This window comes from Alosa pseudoharengus, unplaced genomic scaffold (assembly GCF_046254945.1).
Source record: "Alosa pseudoharengus isolate Yale_2024_CS ecotype anadromous, Long Island Sound unplaced genomic scaffold, YU_APseudo_1.1 YU_APseudo_1.1_scf_7, whole genome shotgun sequence".
Taxonomy (NCBI): domain Eukaryota; kingdom Metazoa; phylum Chordata; class Actinopteri; order Clupeiformes; family Clupeidae; genus Alosa; species Alosa pseudoharengus.
The window spans coordinates 250,923-270,529 of NW_027468859.1; the positions used below are offsets into that span (position 1 = coordinate 250,923).

Below are 19,607 nucleotides of genomic sequence, written 5' to 3' on the forward strand. Positions count from 1 at the left end.
GTATAAAAGAAAAAGGAACACAGAGGAAACAAACAAAAAAAGGTGAGAACTGGTGTAGAAACGTGTGAAAATGAGAACGGTGGAATAATGAAGGACAAAAATCTAAATGAAAAGACGAATGCTGAAGAGAATACATATGCAAATGGAGCGGAGGAACCAAAAGAACAACGGAGAAAGAGGAAAGATGAAAAACAGAAGAATGCAAAAGAACACGTATATCTAAGAGAACTAACGGTCATTATAGAAACGGAGAATATAATGGACATTAACGTAATAAAGCTCATTAAAGTAATCGAGAAGGAGGAGGGAGTTGCGAAACTTTTAGCTCTTACTCCTTTAGGCAGTAAACAGTTTGAGTCAGAGATTATGATATCGTTTCTTCATCTGTCCCCACATACAACGAACGGAGAGGTGCTGGACAAATTAGCAAAGTGGGGAGTAGAAGCCATCCTCCCGCTGAGACGACGATTCTACCCGGGCACGGCAATATCGGATGGTACTCGCTTTATCAAGGTGAAATTCCCGAAAGAAGTGGCCTCTTTGCCGTACAGTGCGAAGTTCGATACGGCATAGGGGCTAAGATACTGTCGGGTTATTCATGAGAAGGAAGTCAAAATCTATAGACAATGTATGGGGCCAGGGCATGTGTTCAGAAACTGCCCTGAGTTTACTTGCCGAGAGTGCATGCAACAGGGACATTACGCACGAGAGTGCACAGCTCTCAAATGCCCCGACTGACGCCGCGCAGACATTAGATGCACGTGCCGCACGTCGGAGAATGAGGATGACGGGGAAGAGTGCGAGAGTGTGGCGGCAGCGGAGGCGAGGCTCTACCAGGATGAGGAGGATGAGGCTCTACCACTGCTGCCTATGGGCAGCCCCAGCACCGAGGAGGAGGACATCCCTTGCGCCCAGCCTCAGAGAGAGCCGGCACCCTCCCCATTGTCAGAGAACTTGGACTTCAACTTTGAGACGCTGATGAGGAGTGAGGATGCTGGTCGCAACTCAGAGACAGAGGAGGCTGAATGCGCAGGGAAGGGGCAGTTGGAGGAACATGAAGACATGGACACGGATTTAAGGCAGAAAGAAGACAGGAAAAAGAAGAAGAGACGCTGAAGAAGAGGGTGGGTTTTTATCTAGGTTATTATCTTTTAAACAACCCCGAGTAAAACCAAAGCAGACGCAGTTGAACATAAAAGGGGTTTTAGAGGAGGAGAAAAAATAAATTGCATGCACACTTAGGAGGAGAGGAGAAATAAAATACTTAAATGATGGGTTTTAATTATGTATTGTTTTTATTTCTATTTATTTTTTTAATGGGCTGGGATTTTATTTCTATTAATATGAGAGGGGGTGTAAATCCAACAAAATTAGAGAAACTAATAAAGGTGACTGAAAAAAATCAAATTATTTTATTACAAGAAACAAATTGGACTAATGATATTGGAGAGGGTTTTAGGAAAAGATGGGATGGTGAAGTGTTCTACAATGTTAGCAGAAAGCAAGGCAGAGGTTTAGCTGTTTTAATTAAAAAAGAAACATGTGGGGCAGTGAATGAAATATATAGTGACAATGAGGGGAAGATTTTAACTTTACAAATTGAAAAAGAAAATGAAAAAGTTACTATATGTAATATACATGCACCAAATGAAGAATTGGAAAAAGAAGAGTTTTTTAAAAGGTTGAATGTTTAAATTGAAGGGTGGGAAAATGTTGTTGTTATGGGTGATTTTAATACTGTGCTGAAAAGGGAGGACATAAATGAACAAATGGTTTATAGAACTGATAAAGGGAGAAGAGAGTTGGAGAGCCTAATGATAAAACATAACCTGCAAGATGTCTGGAGAGCAAGAAACAAAGATGTTAGAAAATATAGTAGACAAAGGAAAACTGATCTCAGAAGCTAAGCAGCGTCGGGCCTGGTTAGTACTTGGATGGGAGACCGCCTGGGAATACCAGGTGCTGTAAGCGTTTTGCTTTTCCATCCACACTAGACTGTTGCAGGCAGAGCGGTTGATGAACGTGTCCGAGTGGTTGAGTAATCGCTTACGGCCATACCACGCTGAGCACGCCCGCTCTCGTCTGATCTCGGACGCTAAGCAGCGTCGGGCCTGTTTAGTACTTGGATGGGAGACCGCCTGGGAATACCAGGTGCTGTAAGCGTTTTGCTTTTCCATCCACCCACCCGCGTGCAGGCAGAGCGGTTGAGGTTGATGAACGTGTCCGAGTGGTTGAGTAATCGCTTACGGCCATACCACGTGGAGCACGCCCGCTCTCGTCTGATCTCGGAAGCTACAGTGGGCAGTGCTTCGACTTGGCCAGCTTCACTCGTGGTCCGCGCGTGGGATCACGCAACTTTAATTTGTATTTTTCCAGTGAGACGCTGCAACAACCCAAACAACCGGTAGATGGCTCAAGTGAGCAGGGTGTCTCGTAAAAACAAATAGAGCCTGGAAAACCCTACACAGACTTCACTACAGACTTTAGCAGACTGGTTTAGAAATAATTTAATAGCCAGAAATATGCCTGCCCTGCCCTAATAAAGAAATATTTGGTTAACTGCGAGTGAATCCCGTTTGCAGCCGTAGAAGAAACGCAGGACAAATTAAACATTCTGGTTTTCTCCGAGTGCAACGATGATAGACAGACATCATTTGGACAAAATATAGAGCATATTAACCTCCGTTGCTCAGCCAAATGCCTTCCTGTTACGTCCTGTTATCACGGAGTTACAGGCGATAAACGATTTTGATTTTGATGGTCACAAGTTTACTTCATTAGCGTTTTTTTTTTAATTATTATTATTAGAGTGTTTTTCATTTAAAGGTTTGACTTCGTGCTTATTCAGTAGAGCATTTAGTGCTCTCCCCAATCCCAGACGTTCACATTGCATGTTTGTTTGTAATGGATGAAACCGCGAGATAGGCTATGCGTTTGACAATTAGTTGTTAACAGATATGAACCAAGACATATAGCCCAGCAGCAATTTAGGGACTGTTCGTTGTTTATTGAAGGGGCCACCGGAGGAATTTTGAGTGCTTCAGTTGGAAGTTGCATGACCCTCTCTTGCCTGCTAGAAATTGTTCAATGACCCTCCGACAGAATTGTTAAAAAAGACATGACCCTCCCCTGCCAATTGTCGCTGTCTTCCGCCCGCGCCACAGCCACACACTGTGATAACATTCTTAAATCAATCTTTCCCGTGAGCTTGCATGCTACCAGTCCTTCCTTTTCAAATGTGTTGCGCCTGTTTACACAATTTCACAAATAATCATATGTGATTAATAATATGACAAATAATCCCTGTGCACGGGGACCGAAACAATGCATGCCAACTTTTTCCGTGTTTATCACGTATTTTAACTTTCCCCCACTGTCTTGCCGTATCTACGTGCGCACCTGAGGCTACTCAGCTACAAGAGAAATAATTTCCCCTGTTTGTATGTTAACTGCAAGTTGGCCTACCATAACTTACCAACTCTGCACTGTAGACCCTAACTGGCTATTTATATTTTTCTGTGAAATAAGCAAATGTATTTGTTCAACTTTATGAAGCAGAATTACGCATAGGCTACTTGGAACATAATACATTTGACAAAGGACAGATGTATGTTGCTAGTGACAAAATATTAACTTTCAGTGTTTTACGATGTCTTTGTCATGGGGAAGTGTTTTTCCCTATGCATTTATTCTAGGTTACTGTCAGTGACTGCCGTGAGAGAAGCGGGTTCTGTGTTTCGTTCATGTCAGTGACTGACGCGAGAAAAGCGGGGTCTGTGTTGTGTTGCATTAATTTATTTTCATTGGGCATACCGTGCCGTGCCGTCCACAGCTCTTCAGTTCTGACAAAGCCAAAATTACTCCTTTTGAAACAATGAGTGCAGGAAGCGCGTTTGTATGGTTATACTGCTTGACGGGGGGATTCCAAGCAGCTTTCAGCCATAAGGCTACTTTGAGAACATTTCAATTCACCTGACACTAATATTCAAAATGTTGAAAACTATTTCGGCATAGCCTATAAAGCAGTTTAATTAAATGGAATGTTAGTTGTAAACAAACAAGCTACTTGGTGAGGCTTGGCCTCACAGATGCGCTCGTGCCTTAGATGGCAGGAAAAATCTTCACGATAGGCCTATTAACTAACCACCCGATTCACGTTGGCTGGGGGGAAGGGGGGCCATCAGACATTTGTGCCCAGTTAATCCGGCCCTGCCCCCAACAAATCACACCTTCCCACCTCTGACAGCTTAAAAGAAGTCAAGAGGACTCCTTACTCAAAGACCTGCGGCATTTTGCCGTGTTTTGAAATCCTATGCAGCTACAGGAGCTTCCAATCGCGAGGAAGCAATTTTGCATTGTAGGCATAACATGCGATAACGCCGCCAACAACAACCAAAACTAGGCTAATCATTGTCAACATGTAAATTAAATGTAACATTATTGTGAATCAAATTAAAATGTTCTCTTTTGCAAACGTAGGCATAGTAACAGAATAATTTAATAATGTTACAAAGATACTACATCAATCCGTATGTTTCATTAGGCTACTAGGCTATTTGTTTTGCCTTGATTCATTTAGGCTAGGCCTTTTTATTCAGGGGCCGTATTCACAAAGAATTTTAAGGCTAAAAGTAGCTCCTAACTGGCGAATTTAGGAGCAACTCCTAAAAATAATGGGCGTGTCACTCCTAACTTTAGGACTCCTAATTTTTTCACAAAAAGTAATTCACGAAGCATTTTAGACCTACACTGCAAAAATTTAAATCTAACTCTAACACATTTTCATCTGCTATTGAAATATTATGTGTCAAAGACCATAATTTATGTAAAATTGCAAGACAGCATTAAAAGCTTTTAACAATCTAGGAACAAGTTAGTCATTTGTACTACTGTGCAATTCAATTACATCCCCAACATAGTATTTTATTTGTACATAATAAGTTTGGCTCTGGCTGCTGATTGTGTAATAAGAGGTAGAATCAACCAGCCTTTCAGCATCAGCTAATTCAGTGGCCTGTGCAAGGTGTGGGACTTCTCCTTTTCACTTGAGAAAATTGTGTGCATGGAAGGCTCAACATTTTGGCAGCTTTCATATATTTGGTTCTGATTAATCAAAGATTTGCATACATTTTTAAAATTTAGGTTGGAAGCCCATTGTTTAAATAAACAGTGTTTGGATTCGAACCACATACACATATGTCTGACCATTGGACCCAATAATTGTATCTGCGATGGCAAATGTATCATATAATGCTGTTTAGGTGTAACATTGTGGTCTGGGAAAATCTCCTTCCAATGCTTCAAATGATTTTCAATTAGCAACTTCAATGTAGACACAGTTGCAATGGAAAGAACAGGGGCAAACACTATTTGCACAATCTCTAATAACTGAATTATCAGTTGCACATATGCATTGTCTTCCAAACTCTCTGTTTTAGTTTACCATCATTTGACATAAGTGTGCTAAGGGAAATTGGGGATGGCCTATCTCTAACATCTAGCGGGGAATAAGGGAAACCAAGAATAGCAGAATTTACTGAGTCCAGAGTTATCTGTCCTGACTGAATAAGATGATTCAAAACATTTTTGATTTCCAGTGGAGCTATCCCTTCTAGAATCACATGCATAATGTCTTGTGGGGTTTGCTGTACAATATCAAAGGATGGAAATTCAACTAACTTACTCCTTCGATTGATACCGTATGTTGTTCTCAGGCTGTTGCGAAGCAGGTCTGTGGTTGCCATTTCTATTTCATCACACTGTCTGACATGCTTCTCCAATGTCTTTTTAGTGTATGTATCCTCATTGAATTGTGACTGCATATCCACAAAAGAACACTCACAGTGTCTGCACTTACTGAATGCAAAGCCCACACCCTCTTTGAACCCTGCTAATTCATGCTGTGCCAGGGTATCGCCACAGAGAGTGACCATAGCACCATATATTGTTTTCTCTCCATTAACAGTTTCCATTGTAACACCATTGTACAATGCAACCATGTCTTCTTTAATTCTATTCAGTATTACATCTACACCAGATTTGCGGAGGTCTGCTGATCTAGCCATTGCAAGTAGTCTGATAGAAGCCAGCTTAGACCTGTACTTTGGATCTATATTTCCCAGAGTGTAGTATACCATTAACAACTTGTTTTTTGATGCAAAGGATCCCAGTGGGTTACAGATCTCTATTTCATCTGTGTACAGAACAATCTGCAGTGCATTTGGTTTGTTTGAAAATAAGGGATGTGATTTTAGAAGAGCACCATCAACAATGTCATGAAAAAAAACCTTCCCTGCACCTTTGGGGTCCCTTTTCAATCATAGTCAAAATCCTTGGATTTGATAAGAACTGTTCTAGACTTTTTATCAATGGTACATAATGAAATACTTTTTCCTTGATGAAAAAGTCTTTTGATCCCTCACATTTCTTCCTGCATATGGTTCGAGCGATTCGAATTTCTTCTGCATCAACACAGCCAAACTGCGTCCTAATAACACTGTTCTGTCGAAATGTTGTTGCAACGTTAGCAAGGGGGTCATGGAAATCGTTAAATATATCCATTGTATCTTTTTCCAGTTGACTTGTTGTGCTTCCTGAATGCTTCTTTAGTACTCCCTCCATCTGCTGCCTGAGGTTGTCCAGTAGTGAGGATTGATACTGCTGTACTCCAGCAGCAATGTCATTCAGTCCTTTCTGAGAATGAGAAACAGAGAGCAAAAGACACAAAGAGAGGTGATGTCGTTGATATTTGAGGTTGGAACACATCGTCCACCAAAGCTACTTGCCATTTAAAGGCATTAACATGAGGCATCAACAGTAAAGTTGACAACCTACTGAACAACCTGCTCTGCATAAATGTGTGTATGGCTGGATCATGTCTGGTGATCACTGTTACAATGTGGCATATTCATTACTGCATTTTTTCATGGTAGTCCCAAAATATTTGTTAACATGCACTGAGGAAGCAGATCACATGACTAAATGCTTTTAGTCAAAAAGATTATGTAGCATCCATTTCAAAGTGAGAGTAGAAAGACTTGAAAGGCCAACGACCGGTTGTTCACTCACACAGTCAAAAATAAATGTATGATAGATGTGATTGTAGGGAAGCATCTTACCTGTGACAGACGAGTCTTGGCTCGGGCATTTATCACAAAGGCAGTTGCATGTTTTCTAAGATCCTAAAACAGAAAAAACAAACAAAACATACCTTTAGTGTCCTGACATGTGGAGGCACATTACTAGTTGACAGAAGTTGACTGACGTGTCTGTGAATACTAACTATGAATGATATTAATATGCCCAAGCACTAGGCCCAAGCACATATAAAAATATGGTCAATAATGATGCACAACATATTTTTCTTTTCAACCAAGAAAATCAATAATTTTGCATTTTCAAAATTATACAGTATTGTGATGACTGAGCTTCCTGGTTAGAACTCCTTAGCAACGAGTCCATAGAAACCAATTCATGTGTTGAATTTGCTATTACCCAGTGTGCTTTGTTTAATGGTCTCAATGTTTTATTGTTTTATTTCATGTAGATAATAGTTATTAGAGGTGTAACTGTGTTTTTGCAGTAATGCAGGAATTGTGCATTCATGTTCATGCTTGTGTGTTTCCACAATGTTGTTCTGTAGCTGTGCTGAAATGGCCACCCTTTTGGTGGAGTGTGTTGTGTAGGATGACAAGCCAGAATGTGTCATTTAGGTTTAAGTTGTTAAAAGCAAATGACTGACTTGTTTTGTGAAGCTTCATTCAATGTGAAAATCATCACAGTATTCATATAGCCTATAATTTATGCATGTCTGATAGTAGAAAGATAAGATGTGGTAGGATGATAGGATGATTTCATGCTTCATAACTCTGACCAAAACAAATCTAAGAGCATTCCTAATGGTCAATTTCAGTTGATAGTCACCAATTGAGTAACATACTTGTTGCACTGTGACAGCTCCATTTTCTTCAATACCCATTTGATCTTCATCTGACTCAGGTGTGCAGAGGTTCTGCTCCATGATGCTAGAGTTGGCTGGAAGCTGATCAGGTTGAATGTTCTGCGTACCACATAGAAAGTAAACATATTATCTGAAATTGTATTTAGTTGTATCAAATAAAGTTATTTCATTCATGTTTATCATAAATCATTTTTACATTAACTAAGCTAATAGTTATTTTAACTACAATTACTAATAGTAGCCTATAACTTACATCTGGGTAAGGTTTTGGGGGGCATCAACAAGGAAAATGACTAACCAGATTTTGTTTTCTAATTTGTTGAAGTGTGACTTCTTCACCATGTGTGTGTCTGTAGCCTAACGTTATGCACCTTACAGAATCTTACCAAGTGAGACTGCAACTATAGGCCATTACTATGATTTCAACGGCTTCATTATTTATTTATATATATTTTTTTACATAAGTTTTGCTTATGACAACTAAACTAGCTAGCTACATTAGCCTAATAATAATCTTCACCAATAAAAAAAAAAACATGCATATTCTAACAATTTGTAATAGAATGATTTCCACAAATAAAGCCGTGAAAAAGGTAGGCACGGTGGGTAGGCCTACAGCTACGGCGTTTATGAAATTAATATAACAGTCGCTAACACATTTTACACTTAGTTAGGCTAGCACTTACTTGTTGCCGTTGCTGTTCACTTGCTTGGCTGCCGTTCTCTGGTCTGGTGCCTTCAAGAAAGTGTTGGGAGTGTCTTCTCTTTACATGATGGTAGAATGAGTTGTACACTATATATTCCTCCGTGCATCCATCGATACCACAGAGCAACCTGAAATCAGGGCTGCGACTGTGCAATCGATTATAATGGCTCATTAACAGTTTTAGTGAGTAGGTAACAAAAACCAAGCAGATAACGCATCTCCAAAGCATCTTGAAATGTACTGAGAGCAAACGATGAGGTTGCAAATGAAGATCACGAAAACGGCGGGGAAAAGAACGTAACATGATGGTAACATGAATTTCATGTGGGTTCAGGATATTACCTAATTATAGGGAAGGCCTGTGATCAAGAGTTTTTATGTATACAATAACATCTGCAATTAACATGTGGAATGAAATGTAACGTTATATTTTTGTAATAATTGTATGATATTTGACCCGTGACTGCATCATTTAAGCATACTATCAATATTTATAACATTTGACATATTTCAGTCACCCCTCATTATGAAATGGTAGCTTCCATATCAAAGCGCGAAAAAGGTCCGTTACGTAGAAGGTCAGGTGCACCAATCTGCTTTCAGCAGATTGCATCGTGGATTTGGAAGGAAACTCAGCAATTCGTTTTAGCCTACACTATGGACGAAGCGGGCATGGATAAAGTAGCAGCTCCTAAAAAGAGTCCAAAATGTTTCAACTCCTAAAAAGCAGCAGGGAGCAACTCCTTCGCGAAAGAAGGCACGGAGACTTAGCTTTCAGTCCGGACAGGAGACGTCCACTGATGAGACTGATGACTCCACCACCTCTACTGTAATCTTGGAGAGATCACCACCATGCTGTAGCACTCCAGAGATTGAACAATCGTATGGTAAGTGCACAAATTGAAATGGTGGATATTTTTTTCAGTATTAATGGAGCTTCTATTATTACTTTGGACAATTCCATGTCTAAGTAAATTCAGCAATGTTATCATGCAATTTCAAACCATTATTCATCTATTAGTGTCCTTTTTTAAAGGAACACGCCACTCTAACTCTAGGGGAGATGGTGAATAATCCAATTGTATAAAATGGTGATGTGTGTATTTTTGCGTGTTAATGGCCCAGTTAACCTGTAATGTCTGAAATGGAAATTATGGTCTTAATGTTTGGTATGGCTATGTTTAAATGTTAATTGATGAAGTTTGTTTTTCTAGCATCAGACACTTCGGACAGCCTGCAGAATCAGGCAAGACATTATAAAACTCTGCAGGACATGTATAAAACCAAGGCCAGGCCAAACAAGAAGGATGTTGCCCAGCTCCTAGACCTTGAATTCCGCCCAGCTCCTAGACCTTGAATTCCAGTCAAGACGCGCCTTCATTGACTCCGATGTGACTAAGGAGCAGGACAGGCCTGTCAAGATCCTTGAGGCGTATCCCTGCTTTGGAGAATTGGACCATATAAGCATATGTATTCATTTTATGCAGCCCTCTGCTTCCTAAGCCTAGGAAGCATTACAACACTCGCTAATCACCACCAATGTGTAGCACCCACCTGGGTGATGCGGCAACCATTATGTTCCAAAACACTCACCACACACCAGCTTGAGGTGGAGAGTGAGGATGTGAATGAGTCAATTAGAGTGAGGGGATGATTAGGGGGCCAGGTTGGGAATTTAGCCAGGACACTGGGGAACCCCCTACTCTTTGCAATAAGTGCCATGGGCTCTTTAAAGGGGAACTTGGCAACTATTTCAACTTAATAAACCCGTTTAGAAATCATTTGGATGGTTAATTGACCTGTTCCGGTGAAAATTGTGACTTTCCCGGCTCCCTCTAGCGTCCCCAGGCGGAAAACCAACCTGGCAACTTTTGGACTAGCGTCCCGAAAGGTTTGAAACAGGAAGTATCGTGTGAAGCGAGAACCAGCGAGAAACACAAACTGCTTTAAGGCAACTCCCCATAAACGCACACGCCCCCCTCAGTACCGGTTAGCCACGCCGGCTATAAGGATAATGGATAATGGATTATTTTTTTGATGGTCATCATGGCAGAGGCAGCGAAAAGACAGAAGAGACGGTTCTCGGCGGAGGTGGCGAGGGAGAGGAAGAAAGCGGCTGACCGAGCGAGGGACCGCACAAGAGTAAACATCGGTCGTGCGTTCACGGAATGGCGTGAGCTAAGGGAAAGCGAAGGATGCAAAACAGATGCTGACCTGGCGTTACTGCTAATGCAATTGTAAGTACGTCTTTATTTCCTGTTTATTCATCATTTCTTATTCTTGTTAGCGTTTGTAAATGTGTTCAATCCATGACCGTGACCGGTAGCTGGCTGGCTGAGAGCCAACCCGTTTGTTTTGAGTACGGTAGATTACTGTTGCATGGGGTTGCTGCTATCTATGTGGCAAATTTACCAGACAACCGAGGTTTACGCATTCGTTGAATGTATGTCCCTTATATTGGAAGTATACGCACAGTTGCTTGTTATGCTAGGCCGTATAGTGTTACCTAATAACCTAGGCTAACAACCCTGGTATAGTGTCTCTGCATACGTGTTTTAGCCTAGGTCAAAAATACGTCTCCGTTTAGTTATCAAGTCTCGAAGCATCATATTTCGTCATGGATTAGCAATAGTCATCAATGTCTGTTCTGTTTTACATTGTGTAGAAAAGTTAGATTGTGCAAAGGTGACGCCTGTTCTCTCGATTTTGTTGTAGCTACAAGCGCTGGCAAGTGACCACATCCACGCCACGCAAGGGCCAGTCCAGACCACCACAACCAGTGGTGTCGAGTATCGGCGAGGAGTCGGATCGTGACTTGTAAGTTTGTTTTCCTCCCACAGGACCGCTGTTTCAGACATAGACGATATTGCAGAAAGTGATTAATGGACTGTTCATTTAAGCTCCTGAGCTTGGTGTTCAACCACTGGTTGGAGAGGGAGAGATAGAGGTTTTGGAATCCAGGTGAGCTTGCCTTGCACCTCATACTGTGCTGTAGTGTATTTGGATTTGATTTGGGTGTATATATATTTTTTCTGTTTACTTTCCATCTGTTTATGTAGTTGGTCATGTGTTTATTGTTATGCTTGCAGAATGCACTCTCTGGATATCACTAAAGACGAAAGCCCAGATTCACCAGATGAAGAGGCGCTCAATGATTTGAGGAATACCTAGTGTGACCAACAGGGTGTCTTTATGCACATTAACCAGGGAATCTACACTTTACCAATCTGTATTGCAGGCTGCCCAATGAAGGAACAGTATTGGAGCTGATATTATAAGAAAATATACTTTTATTAACAGATAAGACAGACACACATTAAACAAATAGCAAATTTTGGCACCAGGGCAACAAACAATGTTCCGCATAAATTACAGCACAATCTAGAAGACTGAGTGAATACACCACAACACTTCACACTATATGGACAGTGCACAAACATACACTGATAAGGTTACGCTGGGTTTCAGACACCACACTCACATGGACACCGCAAACAAATTGCTGTTTATATAGGGAATATTGCACACTGCCCTAAGCCAAGACAACATGAGCACAAATACAGACAGACATTAAACAGACACACACAGAGACAAACGGATATTATGGACGGTAAAACTATGACAGGCTGGCCTCCACTGATGGCGCAGAACAAGACAGTCGTGACGCAGACAGGCTAGATTCCGTCACATAGGTTACACAACACACACAAGTAAACAATGAAACAGTTACAAGTTCAGGAAAAACAGTGGCTGGCTGAACCGACGAAGGCAGTCCTCCTGCAATCAAAAGCATTGATACAATATAATGCTTTGCCAGGTTAAATAGTGGCGTAAGCTATAGATATTCACGCCAAAATTGAGGCATACCTCACTTTAGATGTGAAACTGCAGTCAGCTGGTTACCGTGAGCTGCAGATGCTCTAGTAGCTAACTATGGAAACAATGGCATATAGGAGAAAGTCAGATGCCTGATTTTAAAAGCAACAATTTGTATTGCTACGTAAACACAGCCAATTAACTTACGTTCTTAAAGCCAGTGTGGATGAGATACGAGCTGTAATCACTCGCTTTAGTTTTAACGTAATTGAACCAGTATGGATAGTAAACAAGCTGTATACACTCTCCGATGTCAGCGTAGCTTCTGTCTGGATAATGACAAACAGGAAAGAGTCAGACCTATAAGTACTAGGCTTCGTATTGAAGGAGAAATTTTGGATTACTAACATTTACATGTATTAGAAGTGAATACTAATCTACATTTATTACATAGAAGTGATTAACATTTCATTTTTTTATATTCTTTGTATGCTTTCTATACATTCAATACTGTGCATCAACTTTGCTCTGTCTGTCATTTGCTCTCTCCATGTCATGATTTTCTAATAAAGGTCATGCGACCCCCTTTGTCACGAGTTAAGGGTATTCTGCCTTAGGCAGTAATATTAGGAATATCTCGACAGGAACTAGACTATGGCAAGAGAATGCTGAAGGATGTATATGTATTGTATTTGACCAATTATCTACTTACTTGGAATGACCCCCATGACTTGCGTATGGCGCATGGATCACATGCTATGTCCAAGAAGTGTATATGTATTGTTGTATTTCTGCATGTATGAGGATTTTTGGAAAAGACCATTGTACTCATGTGATTTGTATTACCAATGTAATTAACATGTATAAGATGGGGCTTCGCCCTAGAGAACTTTGAGTTGTGTTACTGGAACATGCTGTTGCTAGTGACCTGCTCCCGGTATCGTGAATAAACCTGAGTGTTGCCTGGATATTTTTGACCACAGTATCAACCAGGGAAAAGGGAGCTAGTAACTTACATTCTTAAAACCAGTGTGGATGTACTAGTCGCTGTGTACTCTCTATCGTAGCGAAGTTTCTGTGCAGCATGCACCGTTTGAGGTTCGTAGTCACGCGCCCCAGGCTGAGCTACAAAACAAACAGTTGGCCAAGTCAAGCACTAACACATGAATACAAGAGTTAAACATAAATAGGAGCTGAACAGTCTAAAAGAAACTTACAATCTCCGCTATGCACCACCGACACACCAACTTCCTGATTCACCGTTTCAAACAGACCGCTCTCCTGTCCTCTATTCAGCTGGCTTATTTAAGCGCTGTACCACCTGGTCTAATCAATTACCACCTGAAAGCAGGGCATCAAGCTGCGTTCCCCATTTCCCCCATCGTACCCGCTACACTAGTAAGTAATGTACATTGTGTTTCATTTAGATCCACTGATTTATACAACCATTCTAAGGTGTTTACATACATGTTTCATTCACAGCATTGCCATGGATGATTTTTGGGCTCATCCAAGTAATTTGGAAGATGAGGACAGCTCCGATGAGGACTTTGTCCCATCTCTTCATTTGAGGTAAATGTCCTTGTTGGTAATAAACAAGGTAGTTGCCTGCTTGTTACACTGATGAATTTATTGATTATGTAATAAATAGATTGATTATGTAATAGTTCATAGGAATTTGATGTGGTGATCAATGTATTCATATTTGGTCTCTTTACACAGAAATGTTGGTGCCAAAACAGACAAGCTTCCTGAAATCAGTGTGGACGAAGCTGTGTTTGATTTTGTTGTAGCTGCTCCTCCTGTAGAGGAATCAGATTCAGAATCTGTTTCGGACCAACAGAGAGTCACTACAGAGGAACACCTGGTTGGTAAATGTGCCAACATTACCTACAATGACAATCTCCTTCTACTTGCTCGGCACCTGAAACTACCCCTCAAGAACTGCAAGCACGTGGACAGACTGTCTGGTGTTCCATGTCCTGGTGTGCCACCATTTCAGGAGACCCTGAAACCTCGGGGGACTGGAGCAGTTTTGGAATGGGTAAGATGGTGCTAGACAATGTGAATTTATATGTAAATTAGATTCGAACCGCCCTCGCACCTAAATAAAAAGGCAGGGGGAGGGTGATTTTTTTGTAGAGTTTGCTGATTGTGGCCATTACAGGTGTGAAGGCTTGCATAGAAATGGCACATTTGGTCGCACATACTGTAGCTGTTATATACCCGTTTTGTTTTGCTTGATTGGTCTTGATGTATTTTTTTCTGCCCTTTACATTAGTTATGCCCCTTCGGACACAGCCAGTGGAAATGGAACTCGCAGCCAACTTTAAAGTTCGGCACGCAGGGTGGGGACTTCATGCTGAGCACAAACATACTTCTGTCTGGCAACAACTACAGAAAAGTAGCTCTGCTTTTCAAGTTCATGGCCATGGGTATGGTAACAGAATCCACATACTACCGTATCCAAGACGCATACTGCATAGAGCCTGTCCAAGAATTCTGGGACAACATCAGGGCAGAAGTCTTGGAGCGGATGCGCCAAAAGGACCATATTGTTGTCCTAGGTGAGGCATACTTTTGTGTCTTCGTAATCAATTATATAGAAATCAATGTTTAGCCAAGACTTATATTCACTCAGACTTTTGATTCTAACACCTTTTATTTCAATATCGGTTGGCTGTAGGGGATGGCCGAATGGACTCTCCTGGTAAGTTCTGAGTGCATATGTTTATTCTGTGTGGTTAAGAACTTGTGCTATGTTTATTCTGTGTGGTTAAAGACTTGTGCTTATGTTTCAGGACACTGTGCTCAATATTGCACATATACAACAATCGAACAAGACTCGCGAGACATCCTCCACATTGTTTCTGTGGACAAAAGGGAGACCAGTCGCAACTCGGTGATAATGGAGAAAGAATGCTTCATTCGCACCATGGATGCTCTGCTCCCGAATGTCAAAATAAAAGAAGTGGTTACTGATGCTCCCCCACAGATCACTGCATTGCTGAGTAAGTAGAACTTATGTGCTGTTACTTGAAGTCATGACTTTCATATTGTAATTGTGTCATAAAGTCTTTTGTTTTTTACAGATCCTGAACGTGGACGATATAAAGCATGGGGTTTACAGCATTCGCTTGACATTTGGCATGCTGCTAAAAGTCTTAGCAAAAGGCTTCGAAAGGTATGTTTCCATCCACACCATCATACTGCCAGGGTACTCTCAACAATGCCATATGGACAAACATTTTACCTGTCACATCATGGCAACAGAAGAGGTTCTTTATAGGTGTGTATTGACACTGCTATTGATGTGCATCGTAATCAGGCTGGAGCAGTGAAGGGGCAGAATCCAATTCAGGTCTGGGCCCGAGACATTGTCAACCACTTTTGGTACTGCAGCAAACAGGCTTCCACAGAGGAGGAATTCAAGGTATGTTTGAGGGTAGAGTATGTGTAGTGTAAAAACAGGTTGTGACAGATTGGGTTTTTAGTTGTATATATTGTACAGGTGACAATTTTTTTATTTTTATCTTTCAGTCGATGTGGGTTGGTGTGATGCATCATGTCCGCAACGAACATTTTTGGGCAACCGGTTGCTGTCAGCATGAGCCGCTGGAGGAAGGCAGTCGAGACAAGCCTTGGATGGAGCAAGGTGACCATATAGGAAAATAAAACTGCACAAATGAATTCCCTACATGACTGCACTCATTTCACTCATAATATAATGTGTTTACAGGTTCAGCAGCTCACCGGGCCCTGGCTGCAATTGTATTTGAGAAGAGATGGCTGAACCTTGTGAGGAAGTTCCTAAACTTAATCATCTGCTCTCGTTTTAGCATTTGCTGTGTTTTTAATTGTGCACTCAAGCAATACTCATTTATTTCCTTATCAAATGAAATATTTGACAGACTGAGCTGAGGTCCTTTTGTACATAAGGAAAGGGTTACAGCAGATTTGTAGACGTGTGGTGAGAGAGATTTTCTAACTTCAATTATTCTGCCTCAAACACACTCACAGGACCACGTCGGATTTGGAGAGTTTCCAAAATCATATTTTGCTCTACGCAGCGAAGCGGATGTCGTACACTCCATTTGTGTACAAGACCAGGACCCTGTTGGCTGCGATTGATTACAATATGCACAATCGACGCGTGCCAGCACTAAACAAGGATGGCCACAAAATGTAAGCTCTTAGTATAAGAATAAAGTGTTTGTTTATATAATTTTTGTTTAAACTTTTGTAAATGAGCATATTACTAACTGACCTTACTCTCTAGGTACAAAAAATCGTACAATAAAAAATCAAAAAACTGGGCTGTGTATACAATCAAGGAGAAGAAGGAATACAAATACATCCCTGACCTCCAGAAGGCCATTCTTGGTAGGAGGCTGAAGAGTGGGACCGGCCTTCCCCGCAAGACCACGCTAAGGCCAGAAGATCCCAGGCGACTTGGTTTGCTTTCCTCTGCAGAGCCATCACCGCCCACGTCGGAGCTCATCCAAAGACATGTGTCACGAGGGGAGTCTACGTCCTCAAACCCCTAGAGAACTGACACTATTCCCTCTTACAACTGTCAATGTGTAAATAGTTGAAATTATGGCAAAGTTTTCTTGAAAATTATATATTTTATTGTACAAATAAACACACATTCAAAAAAAACAATTGTGTCTTAAATTATACAAAAACAAATAAAAAAAGTTGACGTAACTATTTACAATAAAAAATGTGAAATTCAAACATGACGGGTCACTCTAAAACCTGTGTACTGACCCCTTGGGTCAGGAAAGGAGTCTCTAATCTTCCATACGCAACAGCTTGGGATGACCACCCTGTTCCCTATTCCAAGGCGGCCATACTGCCACAGCACAAACTGGCGGTAGGCTGAATGTCTATACTGTCGCTGCTCCTCCCCTGGCTCCTGGTGATCATTTATGGCAAAAATGTCATTCCAAGCTCTACGGGCCAGGCGCAACACCCCCTCGTCTAAGACATAGTATGCCATGTATGCCATCTCACTGATGCAGTGCTCGGGGGGTTGGCGACAGCAGACCTTCTCGATGTCCGTTGCCATATCCCGGCAATGGTCACACACGCACCAGTGAAGTCCTCCTTGGTCAGGGTCTGGTTGCTGGGCTACCTCCGTCAATGATAACAGGTCAAACATCAACCCTGGTAGTCTAGAGAGTACTTTCTCAAGGAGTACGTCCTTCTGGCCAGGCTCCAGAGAATGAATTCTCTCCTACAACACATTACTTGTTTTATTAGATGCACATATTCAGGCAAAAGCTAACAGTAAGATTTATGTGTGTGTGATCATAAACAAACCTTTGTCTCAGCAGTCCTTTTCTCCCGCAGTTCCCTCAGCCTGCTCTGGACATCAGGTTCGAGGTCCTTCTGTCTTGTGCCCCTCCTCGGTGCCCTTGGCCTTGTAGGTTTAGCTCTCGCACTTCCTATCGCCTGAGGGTTGAATTCGGACGAGGCCGAAGTCGAAGTTGAATCCTGTAATGTTGTCATTTGATGAAACATTGTCAGCATCTCATGTAGTCTGTCAGGAGCTAATTTATTACGCTAACTTTTAATGACCCAGTTAAGGAAAATGAATGGTCGTGCATTGTTTATACTTAGGTCAACTAACTCCTTTCTGATCTACACTTGTTCAATAATAAAATGTTAAACACAGTCATTGTAATTGCCAAGTTTAGCTAACGTTATCGTCGTGCAGACAAAGCTAACGTTGCATTCTCGACGGGAGAAAATACGATAACATTAGCTAAACTTGGCAATCACAGTTCCATTGGGGGCTATAAGAATAAGCAGTAACATTTGCTAGCTTCATCCGTACAACCCCTGTTACAGTTTATGGTTGATAACACAATACAAAATGTACATGTCAATGTTCTATGATACTGTGTAATATATTACTCACCTCGGTAGACATTGCTCAACACGAAAAAGTTGACTGGCAACAATTGCTCATCAGCAGCGATAGAAAGGGGGAAGGGGGAGGAGGGTGCCGCAAGTGAGTTTTTTTACGACGGTGTTGTGGAATATACGTCCCAGAGCTGTAGGGGGAGCTCGTTGAGAAAACGTGCAACGACAAAAGTGAAAACCAGCGAAGAAATGGCTAGACTTGCCGAGTTCCCCTTTAATGACAACAGTGAGTCGTGACCTCGGTTTAATGTCTCATCCGAAGGTTAAAGTTTAACTCTGTTAGATTTGAATTGTAATGTACATTTTAATTTAACATCTCTTCTCTATCTTTTGTCTCCCTGTGTGTTAGCTAATGGATGAACAACGGCAGATCCTCGATCAAGGGAACCCCCACTTCCTACCTGAACTAAATACCCGGCGGGCGACCTTTTTTGAGAGGGCACAGTTTTATGGCGTTTTCAAGAAGGTCACACTGTTGGACAAAGGTTATTACAGAACATAACAATTGAGAATCCCACAGACGTATTAATGTTTGTTTAAAAACTGGCAGCAGAAAAACAAATTACTTTTTTGTGTTGTTTTTTAACAGTACAGCAGTCAATCGCCCTGATGAAGGCATTGCCAAACTTATTTCCATCACCTGTGGCTCCACCCAAGAAGTTGGGACATGCAAGTGAGGCTTTGCTTCACATCCTTAAGGTAAGAAAATGTATATGCATAAGAATTTTCACATTTACTTTACCATACAATACAAAAAGTGCATTGTGGTATTTATTTTTCTTTTTGTGTTTGTCAGCCTACAGAAGACCCCAACACCTTTCTACGAGCAAGACCACTCTCCAGCCCGGTCGTTGTTGTCTGTGAAACCAACTGCATACTGGCTATTGGAACCACGCCTGTGTTGACTTTCCCAAAAGAGGATATCGATGCTAGCGTAATGTATCTAATGGCATGCTATTACATCTTTCACCTTACATATCCCAAGTGCGTTGCCACACTCCTGTCTGTGCTGCAGACCGAGGTTCTCCTGGATGCCATCCACGACTAACCTGACTCCGCCAGATGGATTTGCTCCGCATATCCATCTGGGAACTTTTCATTGAAGAACTTTTGGGAAGGGGCGGACATACTGGTTAGCTGATTGGATAAACCATCTGTCTATCACCACCTTTGTTGGTTATCGACGGGCCA

At 41.5% G+C, this 19,607-nt stretch overlaps 1 protein-coding gene, 1 long non-coding RNA gene and 1 other non-coding gene across 3 annotated transcripts; 2 read left to right on the forward strand and 1 right to left on the reverse strand.

The window, feature by feature from the left end:
• Positions 1-2,044: 2,044 nt before the first annotated feature.
• LOC143110678 (5S ribosomal RNA) lies at positions 2,045-2,163 on the forward strand. Its single transcript, XR_012984333.1, has one exon. It is a non-coding gene; the product is annotated as a 5S ribosomal RNA (ribosomal RNA).
• Positions 2,164-12,728: 10,565 nt separating this feature from the next.
• On the reverse strand, positions 12,729-13,769 carry LOC143109626 (uncharacterized). Its single transcript, XR_012983917.1, has 3 exons — positions 13,700-13,769; positions 13,499-13,607; positions 12,729-12,811 (listed from the first exon to the last, which is right to left on the reverse strand). It is a non-coding gene; the product is annotated as an uncharacterized LOC143109626 (long non-coding RNA).
• A 1,067-nt stretch (positions 13,770-14,836) lies between these two features.
• Positions 14,837-16,157, forward strand: LOC143110243 (uncharacterized). The gene is made up of 6 exons (XM_076273133.1): positions 14,837-15,049; positions 15,169-15,192; positions 15,284-15,493; positions 15,575-15,666; positions 15,811-15,915; positions 16,023-16,157. Exons 1-6 carry the CDS (start codon positions 14,842-14,844, stop codon positions 16,155-16,157), a joined length of 774 nt encoding a protein of 257 aa, XP_076129248.1. The 5' UTR covers positions 14,837-14,841.
• The last annotated feature ends 3,450 nt before the right edge of the window (positions 16,158-19,607 follow it).

Excerpts from the sequence above, each read along its gene's own strand:
- LOC143110243 (XM_076273133.1), top strand. The coding sequence starts at position 14,842 with ATGCTGAGCACAAACATACTTCTGTCTGGCAACAACTACAGAAAAGTA. Across the intron at positions 15,494-15,574 it reads ACAGATCACTGCATTGCTGA|ATCCTGAACGTGGACGATAT; the intron begins GTAAGTAGAACT and ends TGTTTTTTACAG. Across the intron at positions 15,667-15,810 it reads TTAGCAAAAGGCTTCGAAAG|GCTGGAGCAGTGAAGGGGCA; the intron begins GTATGTTTCCAT and ends CATCGTAATCAG.